Source organism: Megalobrama amblycephala, linkage group LG18 (assembly GCF_018812025.1).
Source record: "Megalobrama amblycephala isolate DHTTF-2021 linkage group LG18, ASM1881202v1, whole genome shotgun sequence".
Classification (NCBI taxonomy): domain Eukaryota; kingdom Metazoa; phylum Chordata; class Actinopteri; order Cypriniformes; family Xenocyprididae; genus Megalobrama; species Megalobrama amblycephala.
The window spans coordinates 18782387-18795889 of record NC_063061.1 but is presented as its reverse complement, the minus strand read 5'-3'; the positions used below and the strand labels follow the sequence as shown (position 1 = coordinate 18795889).

At 37.3% G+C, this 13503-nt stretch overlaps 1 protein-coding gene across 3 annotated transcripts in view; it reads right to left on the bottom strand.

The window, feature by feature from the left end:
- ndst1b (N-deacetylase/N-sulfotransferase (heparan glucosaminyl) 1b) overlaps positions 1-13503 on the bottom strand; it is a 108979-nt gene that overhangs the window by 15133 nt on the left and 80343 nt on the right. For all 3 annotated transcript variants that reach the window (XM_048166348.1, XM_048166351.1, XM_048166349.1), the window contains 7 exons: positions 12266-12739; positions 10624-10711; positions 10246-10400; positions 7133-7318; positions 4877-5005; positions 3777-3959; positions 814-910 (listed from right to left, as the gene is read on the bottom strand). In XM_048166348.1, coding sequence (XP_048022305.1) covers positions 814-910; positions 3777-3959; positions 4877-5005; positions 7133-7318; positions 10246-10400; positions 10624-10711; positions 12266-12739 — 1312 coding nt within the window. The remainder of the gene's footprint in view (positions 1-813; positions 911-3776; positions 3960-4876; positions 5006-7132; positions 7319-10245; positions 10401-10623; positions 10712-12265; positions 12740-13503) is intronic.

Sequence of the window (13503 nt, the reverse complement as noted above, 5' to 3'; positions counted from 1 at the left end):
CAGGAAATGTCTTGTGTAAGATGCGATAATAAAGTTCCACTGAAAGCTTACTGAAATTATGCTGTTAGCTAATACACAAATCTAAGAAGTGAAGTAATAACAGCACAAAAAAAGAAGAATAAATGAATAAAGTAAAGTCACTCTATGGCCCAACCCCCTAATCTAACTTGTATTAAGAAGATTAACACAGCCATTTTACTACCCACTCTAAGAGTGGGCTATTGCTCCCTGAAGACATCTTAAGAAGTTTAATTAGTCAATGCTGTAAAACTGAAATTCACATTTACTGAGGAGCAGCTAGGGTTGCAGTAGAAAGCTTTGCGAAAGCCTGCATTCATCTGCTATGAGTCTGTACAGGATATAAAACTCTCCCAACCCTGTGCACATTTAAATCAAAGGCATTGGGCATTCATTAAAAAAAACAAAAAACAAAAAAAAAAACACACACACACAAAAATACAAACATACCTATTGCATTCAACCCCCTATAATTGCGTAATACATTTAGAAAACATTTAAAAATCTCAGAAACACTTTTCAGTACACCATTACAAAAGTTGTAGCCATTTACAAATGAAATGAGATAAAAAATAATAAATAAAAACCCACATATACACACACATTTAAGTACATAATATGTTTTAGTATCCCAAAATGAAACAAAATGGCTGTTTTTTTTATTATTTGAAAAAATATTATTAGAATAATAAGTATACATTGGATTGATTTTAATAAGAGAACATATCTGGCCAACACAGCTAGATGGTGCAAGTGCACACATGTGTGGAGGTGTAGCGAGCAGAAAACACTCACCAGTTTTCTGAGGTCCGATGATAAGCAGCTTGGGGAAACGGTCACAGGTCTTTTCCTTAGACCAGATGTCTTTATGTCTTTTGTCCTCACAGGGGTCCTGTAACGGTAAGAAATAAGCTGAAGTGAAGTACTACCCATACATTACTGAAATGAACACCTTCACAATAAAAAAAAAACACAGCAGTGAGTCTATCGTTTGTGCCTCAATAACCAAATTATGAACAAACTGGAGAAATTGTTCTCATTCAAGTCAGCATGAATATTAAAAAAAAAAAAAAAACTTGGGAGTTTTACCAAATTACTCAGGGCAAGATGTAACCTACATCTGAATATGCATAATTCCCAGCAAAAAAAAACATTAAGTCAAATCAGTAGGATGTCCAAAAGTTCAGGACATGCTCAGGAAATATAGGAATTAGGATGCAGCCTGAGAGCTTAGCCTCAACATAAGCAGGAAAAGTGCATTATGGAGGGATGGCTGTTATCCAGCCAAACTAGTCAAGCATGTCAAATATCTTACAACACATCAGCAGAGTCCAATAACAAGCAGATTTTATATTAATTCAGACTTAGCCTTTAAACTCGCCATAACAACATCCCAGAGGTGGCCGTTTTATGGGATTAACTAGATAAAAATCAGATGCATAAACCAACCCCTGTCAAGAGCTTTGAAGCTTCTCAGGAGAAAGATGTCCTGCAGCAGCCATTTTGAGCCCTTCATCCATCACAGCTGAAGATGCAGGCAACAGTGGTAATTAATTAATAGTTTTAACCCTTGCATTTAAATAAAATTCTTGCATGAATGCAAGGTGGTCAAATGGTGCATCAAGACTGTAAACCACCAGCAATCCAACACCTGTCCGTCCTAATGAGTAGATTAACAGCCAGCGCTCCGGCACTAATGACCAAAGAGTCTTGCTTGAGTACACGTAAGTGCTAAAAGGAATATTACACTGAATTAACACATCTTTGAATGTATTACTAATGTACTCATGGGATCACAGTTTATGATAACAGTAAACATGAGATCTGTTCTGAATCCTAGTGATCTGCCTACATAGACTGCACTTTAAGTCATTGCAGGCACAATGCGAAGACTGTTCCAAAATCCAGAAATGCACTGCGATGTGTTCAGTAAGAAAATACATACAAGAAGGTGTGGACTGTGAATAGAATGTGAACTATAAATATTAGGGCTGGGACGATACATCGATTCTTGATCGATACAATGAATTTGCATTGATCCTGATATTCTCCCTCTCATCGATTCTGAGCTTAATTTTAACAGCAGATGGCGCTCTAGGCTAGTTTTTAACCGCACACTCTCAAACGCTCACAAAGAAGACTGCTGGATAGTGCTTGTGCGTTTGGCTGAGTCATGTAAGTGGTTAAATATACTTGCTCAGAATACTTTTATGACGTGAGATTTGTAATTCGCTGCAACCTTTTCGAACTTTATGGATGATTATTTTAGGTTTAAGTGGTGTGTGTAAAGGAACTGGAAGCAGGCAGTGTATGAGTGTTTCTAAAGCACGTATAGTAGTGCCATCTGTGGTTTAAAAACTCGATTCGAGAGAGAATCGCGATACATCGGAAAATATCAGAATCAGTCCAGATTCTTTGTTTCGCGACTCGAGATTCGATGTATTGTCCTAGCCCTAATAAATATACACCACTAGTGTTGCATGATATACCGATACTAGAAAGTTATGGCGATACTCTGCTATTAAAAACGGTATGATACCACATTTTATTAGACACGCAGGTCATGGAAGTTTTTATTTTTTTTTAAATTTATTTATAAAACTATGAATTTTCTAGTTCCGTCATATTGTTCAATTACTTTCTTGCCGTGGTATCGATTCAGTATTGTATCGAGGTATCGTATCGAAGTCATAATTTTGGTATCATGACAACACTATGCACTACCATTCAAAAGTTTTTTGAAAGAAATTACTACTTTTATTCATAATATTTAAAAATATAATGTATTTTTTATTGTATTTCCGATCAAATTAATGCAGCCTTGGTGAACATAGGAGTACTGTTGTGTTCTAATTAATTTAGTATTCAAAAATGTACTATTATTCACTATTTGTGTATGCTGAGTATTTTTTGGCTTATTATGAGTGTTGTGTTGTTTAGCAACATGCTAACTCTAAGGGAATCAGTTGTAAGGTGAGTCTCATGTTCAATCCAAAACAGGTCACCTGCCACAGGCAAAATTACCTGTAGTGCGAGGTATTCATTTCCCAGCCTGGTTACTACCTTAAAAAATATAGCTGCCCATGTAGGACGTAGACATCAAGGCAGTTCACTAGTTTTTGGAACAGAGCCAAGGGCATACTGCATTAAGTCTAAAATAAAAAACTAAACTCTTTCCAAGTTGTATCTTTCCTCTGCATGTAACAGCAGTTTGCAGATTTCTTGGGAAAACAACTGCAGAAGAAAGAAGATTATTCAGAGCAGGGCAAGCTGTGGAACGCTGGAGAGCCGACAGAAAAGATGGGACCTCAACCTTGACAGGAAACGAGAGAGATCAAAAGAGGGATTTAGAGCTTTCAGGCAACCACTTTCTCTTTCTCTAAGGGTGAAACAAAACAATGGAGTTAGAGACAAGAAATAAAGAAGCTGGATAAATTAAAATGGGGAGTGGTGGTGGTGGGGGGTAAAGAGAGACAGCCACATCTTCTGCATTGCCTCCAACTTTCAACTGAATTATAGGAACCAATTTCAAAAATAGCACTCTCTGATTTCCTGGCAGGCTACACGGAAAACCATTTTCACTCTTTGTACATCACAGTAAATGTGCAGACAGCCATACGAAACCTTTCGCCACATATTACGGCAACAGCACTCAACACTCTCATCCTCCGCTGATCCACTGCCACTACATAAAGTTGTAATTGTTTCCCATAATGATCCCAGGACAGAACAGACCCCCAACAGAGCTCCTTTGTTACCTGCCAGATGGGGTCCCTCTCCTCAGGGAAGATTTGGAAATATCTCTGTGCCAGCTGTACAGGCGGGAGAGTCTGCAGTTTCAGGTTGGTCCACATCTGTATGAACTTCACCAGGTTCTTAAAAGTGTACAGGCCAAGACGGTCATTCCCGTAGTTGGACAGGTGGGTCATGAAGATGCTGATCTGGTTTGAAATAAAGCGTAAGAAGTCATGAAGGCCCAATCCACAGATTAATGTCCTATCCTTTGAACAGTTGACTTCAAAACTACTCTAAATTCAATGGATCATTCAGAGCGTCTTATTGAGCCCCTTTTGAAGGATGATGTTTGGGATTCTCCTATTGAACATACGATGTGAGGGTTAGGTCAGGGTGCAAATTACACTGGGACTGATCCCCAAAAGGAAGTTAAAATGTTGGGGGAGGGTCTTGAAACATACACTATTGTTCAAAAGCTTGGGGTCAGTAAGATATTTTAATGTTTCTGAAAGAAGTCTCCTGCTCACCAATACTGCATTTATTTGAAAAAGAAAGAAAGAAAGAAATACAGTAAAAACAGTAATATTGTGAAATATTATTACAATTTTGTATTTACAGAAAATTATTTGTCTATACAGTTTTTCTATTGTACTATATAGTAAAAATATAATTTATTCCTGTGATGTCAAAGCTGAATTTTCTGCATCATTACTACAGTCTTCAATGTCACATGATCCTTCAGAAATCATTTTAATAAACGATTTGGTGCTCAGGAAACATTTCTTCTTATTATCAATGCTGAAAACAGTTGTGCTGCTACATATTTTTATGGAAACTGTGAAATCTAACATTATAAATGTTATAAATATAATAATGCTATTATAAATGCTAGATTAATCAATAAAACTTTCATTAAAAGCATTAATAAATAAAATAATTAATATTAAAAAATTAATATTAATATTAATTGAAATTAATATTACAGAGAGATTTGCAGTGAATAAAGACTTTTTCTTTAAGAAGTTTTTTCTTTTAAAACCCAACAGATTATGGCCCAAAAGTCATTGTATGATTCACACACTGGTTTAGATATGATCAAGAATATAACAGTGTCAATACTCACTGGGTTGAGGAGGACAGTGAGGAAAAGCTCTCCTCCATTTATGAGTTTGTCCAGCTCTTTAGAGCCTCCAGGATACTCATTGTAAAAGATGGTGTGAGTAAAGAGACCACAGGTCTGCCTGGGTAACACCTGAAAAACAAAGTCTTTTCTTTCAGTATGTAATCGCTTTATTTAAAATAATGGATTTTCAAAAAGAGCCTTATATAAACATCTGTGACATCAAATTCAATTTGATGCATTTTGTGAATATTTCACGATTTTGTAAAAGCTATAAGCCACTTAAAGTGATAGTTCACCCAAAAATGAAAAAAAAAAAAAAAAATCTCATAATTCATTCACCCTCAAGCCCCAAACTTTCTTCTTTCAACGAAACACAATCAGAGTTATATTAAAAAAATATCTTGGCTCTTCCAAGCTTTATAATGGGAATGAATGGTACCCTAGATTTTAAAGCTCAAAAAAAAAAAAAAAATAAAATCATCACCCAAAAATCCATACAGCTCCAGGGGGTTAATAAAGGCCTTCTGAAGCAAAGCTATGTTTTTTGTAAGAAAAATATCCATATTTATAACTTTATAAACTATAATCACTGGCTTCAGTTAATGGTTGTAATGGCAAGTCGAGTTCAGGCAGAAGAGTGACCTCTGACCCCACGTATGACGTAGGATGTAGGAGTAGCGTAAGCTGAGGTGAGAGCAGACGCCTCTTGCGGTTCATACAAATAGGGATGGGCAACAAACACAAGCTCCTCTTATCTAATATTGAAATCCTCTGACATTTCTCGTTAAAAATTCGGGTCAGAGGTCACTCTTCCACTGGAAGTAGACTTTCATAAGGCTGTTACCTGAAGCCAGGATTAAAAAGTAATAAATATGGATATTTTTCTAACAAAAATGCATTGCTTCTCTTAAGAAGGTCTTTATAAAGACTCTGGAGCTGGTATGGATTTTTTTTTATAATGGATGAATGCACTTTTTTGGGCTTTAAAATCTAGTGTACCATTCACTCCCATTATATAGCTTGGAGGAGCCAGTATATTTTTTAATATAACTCAGATTGTGTTTGGCTAAGAGAAGAAAGTCATATACACCTAGCATAGCTTGAGGGTGAGTAAACTATGGGATAATTTTCATTTTTGGATGAACTAACCCTTTAAATTACAGTCTATTACAGATTTTAACATGGTTATGGAGCTCTTGTAGGCTTACTGCTGTATCAAAATCTAAGCAGAAATGCTTGTTTTTGGCTATAAGGCAAATTAGCTGTGGTGTTGACAGCTCCACATGTGCAAATAAAGAAACATATTGTATTTCATCACACATAATACATAATCTCATTTGAGAGTCACTTTAGACTGGAATGGGAACTGAATGACTGAATGACCTCACTGTAGAAAAATGAAGTTCCACCAGAGTTCACATGTAATGAGCTGAAGAAATGTTTTTGCTCTAACATCAACCCCGAAATACGTGGCCCACACATCTGCATACATGATCTTATCTGACAGCCGATGATGATAGAATGGAGATGATTTACACTAAATATGCTTTTTTAGTCATTTTTCCGCCATTCTGAACGCATTCTTTACATAATACATGTACGATGAGACGGCTTTCTTTGTTTCCTCATGCGCGTTTATCTTTCCCTGATATGAACATTGGATAATAACTGTATGTCAGCTTGAGGAAATGTTAGATGTGTCTTTAGAAAAAAACAACAACTGCTGTTTATGATTCCCAAGACGTTGTTTTTTCTGCCCATCGTGGCCAATGCATTCTTACACTCACATGCACACAGAAACCGCTCTGTCATGATTCAGCAAGCTTTTGTCATACTCTCTCTCTGTTGTCTCCTGAAGCGATGCACAACTGATAAAGAAATAAATAAATAAAAATAAAATAAAATTGTACTTTCACAAACAGTTTGCCCTTAACCCCCTACTGGGATTCAAAGCTCAAACCGTACACAACATAGCCTGGGGTTTATTGTACTGATTCCAGCCGGAATAAGAATTCAACATACTATCATTCAACCATACAGCTGTGCAGACTACAGTCTCCATAAAAATGGAGTATTAAATATAAGAGATAAAAATATCTGTTTTTATCCACAGAAAAATGTATGCCTTGGTGCACATTTTAGCTCCAGGGATGCAGGTTCAAGTCTATGTTAATTCCCAAACACTTTCTTCCTATTTCTCCCACATTATCATCTTCACTTTATCCATTAAAAGGCATAAAAGCTTAGCGCTCTTACACTGATGCCACTGTGTGCGAAGCCCCTGCGAAAGCGTGCGGGTTTGAGGTGGGGATACTCCTCTGTACTGGTCACTTTGATGCCCCATACTTTCTTCCAGGCCTCGTACAGCTGCAAATGGATGGGATACACTCCAGAATGATGGGGAGCCACCGCATACCCCATGTTTGTGGGAATGCCATGCTCCTGAAAGGGAACAGCAAACACAACTCATTAATGGTCAAAAATAGCGTGCTTCAGGATATGCACTACTAATTGTGCATGACTTCATCCCAATTTTCATATGCATTAAAAAGTATATACATTTCTGGTGCAGAGAAAGTAAGCGTTTTTGATCATTTTATGGTGTAAAATTATTATGCTTTGATGCCACATATGGAGTGCATTTGAATGGGATTTGTTCATTTAAAATTAATTACACCTTAACTTTGAAGTTTGTACATTTAAAAAAAATAAATAAAAAAAAAAAAAAAAAAAAAAAATAATAATAATAATAAAATAATAATAATATATAATATATATATATATATAATATATATATATATATAAAAGGCTCTTGGACGCACAAAAAAAAAAAAAAAAAAAAAAAAAAAAAAAAATATACCATCCAGGTAATTTCACTTGGGCCACACTTATTCTAATCATTTAAAAAAAAAAAAAAATCTCATAATCAAATCCTATTTTTTATCCTAGTTGTATTATATAGACAAAATAATATGATCTTTCTATAATCTGTTTTATTTGAAATTAAGGTCCTATGATGTAAGGGATAATGTACATCCAGTTTGTTACTTTATAATCCATTACAATCTACAAAACAGTCATCCTGGCAACACGAGTAGTCATTTTCAATAGAGTCGCTAAGTGGACGCAAGATGGCGCCAGTGAGTCACGGTTTGTTATACAGCTTTGTTGTTATTGAGGACAGTCATTATCAGAAAATATCAAACTTCGGAATGTTTAAGAATGTCAATTGAAAACTCTACACATGCTGATTTTGATACGTTAAAATATGAGCTTTAAGTAATAAATGGATTAACATCTCTTTCTATCTCTCTCTCTTATGGACACACATTAAGAAATAGAAAAGCTGCAAATAATATGAAAATATTGATAAAATGTAGTGCTAGGTTTAGAGTCTAGATTTGTTTTGTTCATATTTTAACAGGCTGGAAATTCAAATAAGCCATGCAGCTACACCACTGTATAATAGCTAATTGACCATTCGCAAAGACCCGCCCCCCTTAGTTACTGTTGCTTAGTCCGCCACACGCAGTGAAGAATACATCGCGGAGCAAAGAGGACACTGACAACACGTCGACAGACAAGACAAAGCAGGTTACTTATGATATTAAACAAAGTCCCAGCTTTCAAACTGTGTAGTTTTTTTAAGAAATTCAAACAATAAAAAACATTTTGTGGCTCTTTAATGTGTCGTAACCATGGTCGTGACAGATTGCTGTAGCGCCTCAGCTCAAGAGGCTCGTTAACCGATCATCTCTTCCTACTAGTTCATTTATAGCATCAAATAAACATGAATGAACATGAGAAGGAATGTTGTTTCAAACGCGGAAAGACGTTAATACTAGGGCTGCACGATATATCGCATGCGATTGTCACGCGCATTTCGTCAGTAAAGCCGGTTCCCTGATTACCGCTAAATCGCCATCACCTGCTTTCAAATGGAGCGGCATTTAATAAACAGAGCCGTAGATCACTGATAAGCCACGCAATATCGCGTTCATATCGCAGATGACTTGTCAGTGAACTACGGCTCTGTTTATTAAATGCCGCTCCATTTGAAAGCAGGTGATGGCGATTTAGCGGTAATCAGGGAACCGGCTTTACTGACGAAATGCGCGTGACAATCGCATGCGATATATCGTGCAGCCCTAGTTAATACACACAATTTTTTGAGTTTAACTCCACCGAGGTTAATCTTCTAACTCCTGACTGCTTTGTCAGACAAAATGACGGATTCGGCGTTCTGATTGGTTAGATCGCTTGTCAATCAAACTCCCGGCGAAGGGTCAATTGTGTGAGTTAATGTGACTAACCTTTGTGGATGTGATGTCTTATAAAATTTCTCATGTCTTTAATTGATTTCCCACATTCTGTGCGTCTAGCTGATCTGACGTGATAATAAACCCAAACGAAAGAACATATGGCACAGTGGCTCCCGTCATGTTGCATGGGACTCTAATTATGACATTTCGGAGTTTACGCGCACGGACATATGTAATCAAATTCTATGACAAGAGTCCAATCTACCACAAGTTCGACACGTAAGAAAATGTGACGCAGATATTATAAAACTATTTAAACACAACACAAATTCTTTATTTATTATATCAGTAGTTCAGGGTAAAAGACTTGAGTCGTTTTTAAAATATTCCGAGTCTTTTGTGCCGAGTCGAGTCAAGCCTGAAGTCATTTTAGGTCGAGTCCGAGTCTGAAGTCTGTTAAAATGCGACTCGAGTCCGAGTCTCTAACTCGAGTGCCCATCTCTGTAACACACTCTGTTGAGTGTTTGTCTGTTTAGGGCTGCTGTAAAATTTTACACATGATAAACATTTTAAACGCAGTATTGTCAGTGTTGTTTGCTCAATTTTGCAACGAAATATTAGTTCCAATGAAAGCCACAGAAGAACTGCAACATGTTTCGTGAATGAATCTGAGGCTTTGAACGAATCGTAAGAGTCAATGATTCAATGACCCATTCATAAATACAGCCACTTGCTTTGTTACTGAATGAATGAATAAATGATTCAATGACTCACTCACTAAGACAGTGACTTACTGCCACCTACTGGCGGTTTTGGTTTAATATTTAAAAGTATCCCTTCGTTTTTACCATCATTGCATATTTCTTGAACCTTTTTTATTTAAAACATTATTTATTAAGGTATTTATATAAGGTTAAAAACCTTATATAAAAACCTTAGGTATTTATAAAGGCAAAAAAAAAAAAAAAAACTGTTTAACTATTGTCCCTTAATGGAAAAGGTGTGACTGCAGTCTAAGTGGAAGAGAAAGGGTATGCAGAAAGTTGTTAAATGCTTCAGGGGGTACCCCACTCTAAAAAGTTTGGGAACCCTGACTTAGAGTCTTACCTCTGCGAACTTGCGGTTGAGCAGCATTTGTTCGGCCAGCACAGATTGGTTGTGGAAGAGGTGTGGTTGCATGTGACTCCACATGTGGGGGAACCACCAGAACTCCTTACTGTAGGACAGAAGCAGGTCATCTCCAAGATCCTCCTCATCTGTGCCTGAAATATGAAATATATATTACACAGACACAAACGGTGAATTTCTTGACTCTATTCCAAAAGCTGCCTTATAAAACAGCATCCTAATCATCACGGAAGCTCACAAGTGGTTGATTAGTAACACACTACAAACTCACACATAGGAGACTTGATTAACACTCACAGATACCAAAAGAGTATGTTGTTAGCATTTTGCTAAGCTAACAACGTGATATTTACTTACCCGCATGGAAGAACTTTCCAGAGAATCCCAAGTTGAAAGTGAAATTGGGCACGTGGGTTCGGAGTTCATTCTGCGTCTCTAGAAGTGCCTTTGAAACAAGGAGTTTAGCAATTTAATAAAAGTTGCCTAAACACCCCTAGGTCAGTAAACACACAAAACACATTCAAAAAAGCACACAGACAGCAGACGAGAACACAAGAGAGATACATAGCTAACATACGCCAACGCACGTATGCGCACATCCTTAACAACGCTAGAGGGACAGTGCAAGCATGTCTGCTGTCTTTTCGTCTCCTCCGTTTGCTTCATTACCCTTCTCAGATTTAGCTCTGCATCTGCCTTTCATTTGATTTGTTTACTGTGCTTGTTTCTGACTGCCTGTCTCTCCAGTGTGACTCAATCAAAAGCCTGATTCATATTTAACTGCACAGAGGTCCGCAGACAGACAAGACGTCTTTGATTATGTTTGCTTTCTATTCCTTCCCCCGGCTGAACATCTGCATCGGGGCGCTCTGAAGATGAGAGATTCACAAGGAGGATGCAGAAAACTGCATTTGAAATATTCATGCTTGCGGCGAGTCTTTGGATGCCCTTTGAACAGTGAGCCATAAAAAAAAAATAATAAAATAAAAGAGTGAAATGGAAAGAAGAGCAGATATTTGGAATAAGAACAGCAGAGGTTGGAGTATTGAGAAAAAAAACCCAACAAAACAAAAACAAACAAATGAACAACTGGTCATAGGAAAAGTGCTGTCATACCATGAAAATTTAGTGAATTATTTGGCTCTACCAAACCAGTTTCTCCATGTTCTGCTTCTGAGGTGCTTTAGATAGATTAGCATCATAAAAACAAGTCTTTCCCCTTCTGAGTCTTCATCCATGCTTTTTTAATGGCCTCTTTTTCTTTGCCTCAATGTATATTTCCCTCAGTTTAAATTAGTTCCCTTCTGTACATATTTCATTCTATGCCCAATTCCCACTCTTTCTTGTACTCACAAATAAGGATTTGTTTTCTGCTGGTCCAGTCCAGTTCAAATTTGCATTTGTCCTGCCAACATTTACACAGGTCACAGCACAAATATATATATATTTACAAATAAATGAATAATAATGTAAAATTTAAGTCATAGTTGATGGATCATTCTTGCTATTTCAACAAACCTTCATCCATGTTAGCTAGATAATGTTACATTCATGAAATGTTACTTTCAGGCACAATGTTCAGCACAACACAAAGTTCTTGAAGCATAAAAATACATATACGTAATCAAAAAACTTAGGACGAAGTGGCCAACAGGGTAGGAAAATTCTGTCAATTGGCCCGAAAATCTCTCACATTCTTACTGCTAAGCCCTGCTTTCTCTATGCATAAGTCTGGATCACCAAAAGGATAAGCAGGCAAGGTACAGGTAAGAGAGAGGTAATAAGATAAAGAAAATAGGAGAAAATCATTTTTAAGTGGATGTATACTGCATGGTTACTTGGACCATATTTCCAAGACATTCAATCATAGCTAGACTTAAGATAGTTACACTTGAGTGAGTCACATTTAAAATGTGATGGAACTGACGATAAACTAGCAAACCAACTGGCATTTATTGGAGAAAAACTGCACAGAATTTTCAAACAAAAAGGCACCCACCTTGACGTCAGACACCTTCATCCGTGTGCCCTCCTTCCCAACAAATATGTCATCAATATCCACCAGAATGTAGCGTTCAAGAGCCAGTGAGAGACGTTTGCCAGTCAAGAAACTCACTGCGTCCACCAGCACCAGTTTGTGCAGCCAAAAGTTCAGGTTGTTGCCGAAGAGTACCCTCTGGATGCCATCGTGAAGACCTAAATCCTGAACCACGGCTGCATGAAGGGGTCCAGGCACTCCACTAGCCTCCGTACTCCGTCCCCGTGCTAAGAGGACAGGCTCATAGGTGGTATGGTTAGACTGGAAGACAGTCCAGTCATCTCCAGGTAAGGGACCATGTTCCACCTCCCGGGCCTTGGTTATGAGCAGCAGTGGAGACTTGGGGTTGACGCTACAGTCCCTTAAACCCAGATTGGAGTGCAGGAAGAGAGGAAAGCCCTTGAGCTGGGCGCTCTGCAAACTGTTCTCATTAGCCTTTCATGAAGTGTCGGAAGAAGAGAGAGCAGAAATGATTGGTAAAACAGAGGAAGGTCAAAATATTTAGAGGTATATTTCAAAAGATAAAATATATAGGGGTCATATTCACATTCAGGTTTTTAGCATTTTATTTTTCCCCATTTATACTTTTAGTCATAGTAATAATTTTGTTTTACAAGACCATTATCCATATTTAATGTGTTCATGGCTGTGATGTCATAACCATTTTTTAAATAACCCATTTTTTAATAGCTTAGACTTTGAGCTGAATTAAATTCAGCATGAGTTTCCAACTTTTTACTTGGAAAAGTGCAATGGAACTCCACTTGAAGTGAGATTTCCAACTTGGAAAATGTGTTCAAACCCCGAAATCTGATTTTCAGATGCCAGTATAGCATATCCTTAATTTGGTTGCTAAGAGAAAAACTTTGTCGACAAATCAAACACCTGCAAAGCTAATATGTGTCGACATTTTGTTTCTTTCTACATAGTTTTTTAAGCGTCCAGCAATGCAGACCTTTTGTAGTTAGAAAAAGACATCATATTTTATAAATGGTCTGGATGTACTGTGATGAACATTTGCTTTGTGAACAGAATTCCCCCCCCCATTTAATATATCAGTAATGTAATGCTCTTGTACTTCCTTTCATGAATTAGATGCCCTGTGGTACTATGGGTGCCAGAGTTTGTTTAAACACCATCCGCACTCATCTGTATGCAGCCCACTCTACTCTCGGGCCAGCTGACCCTGTGAAGCTGGA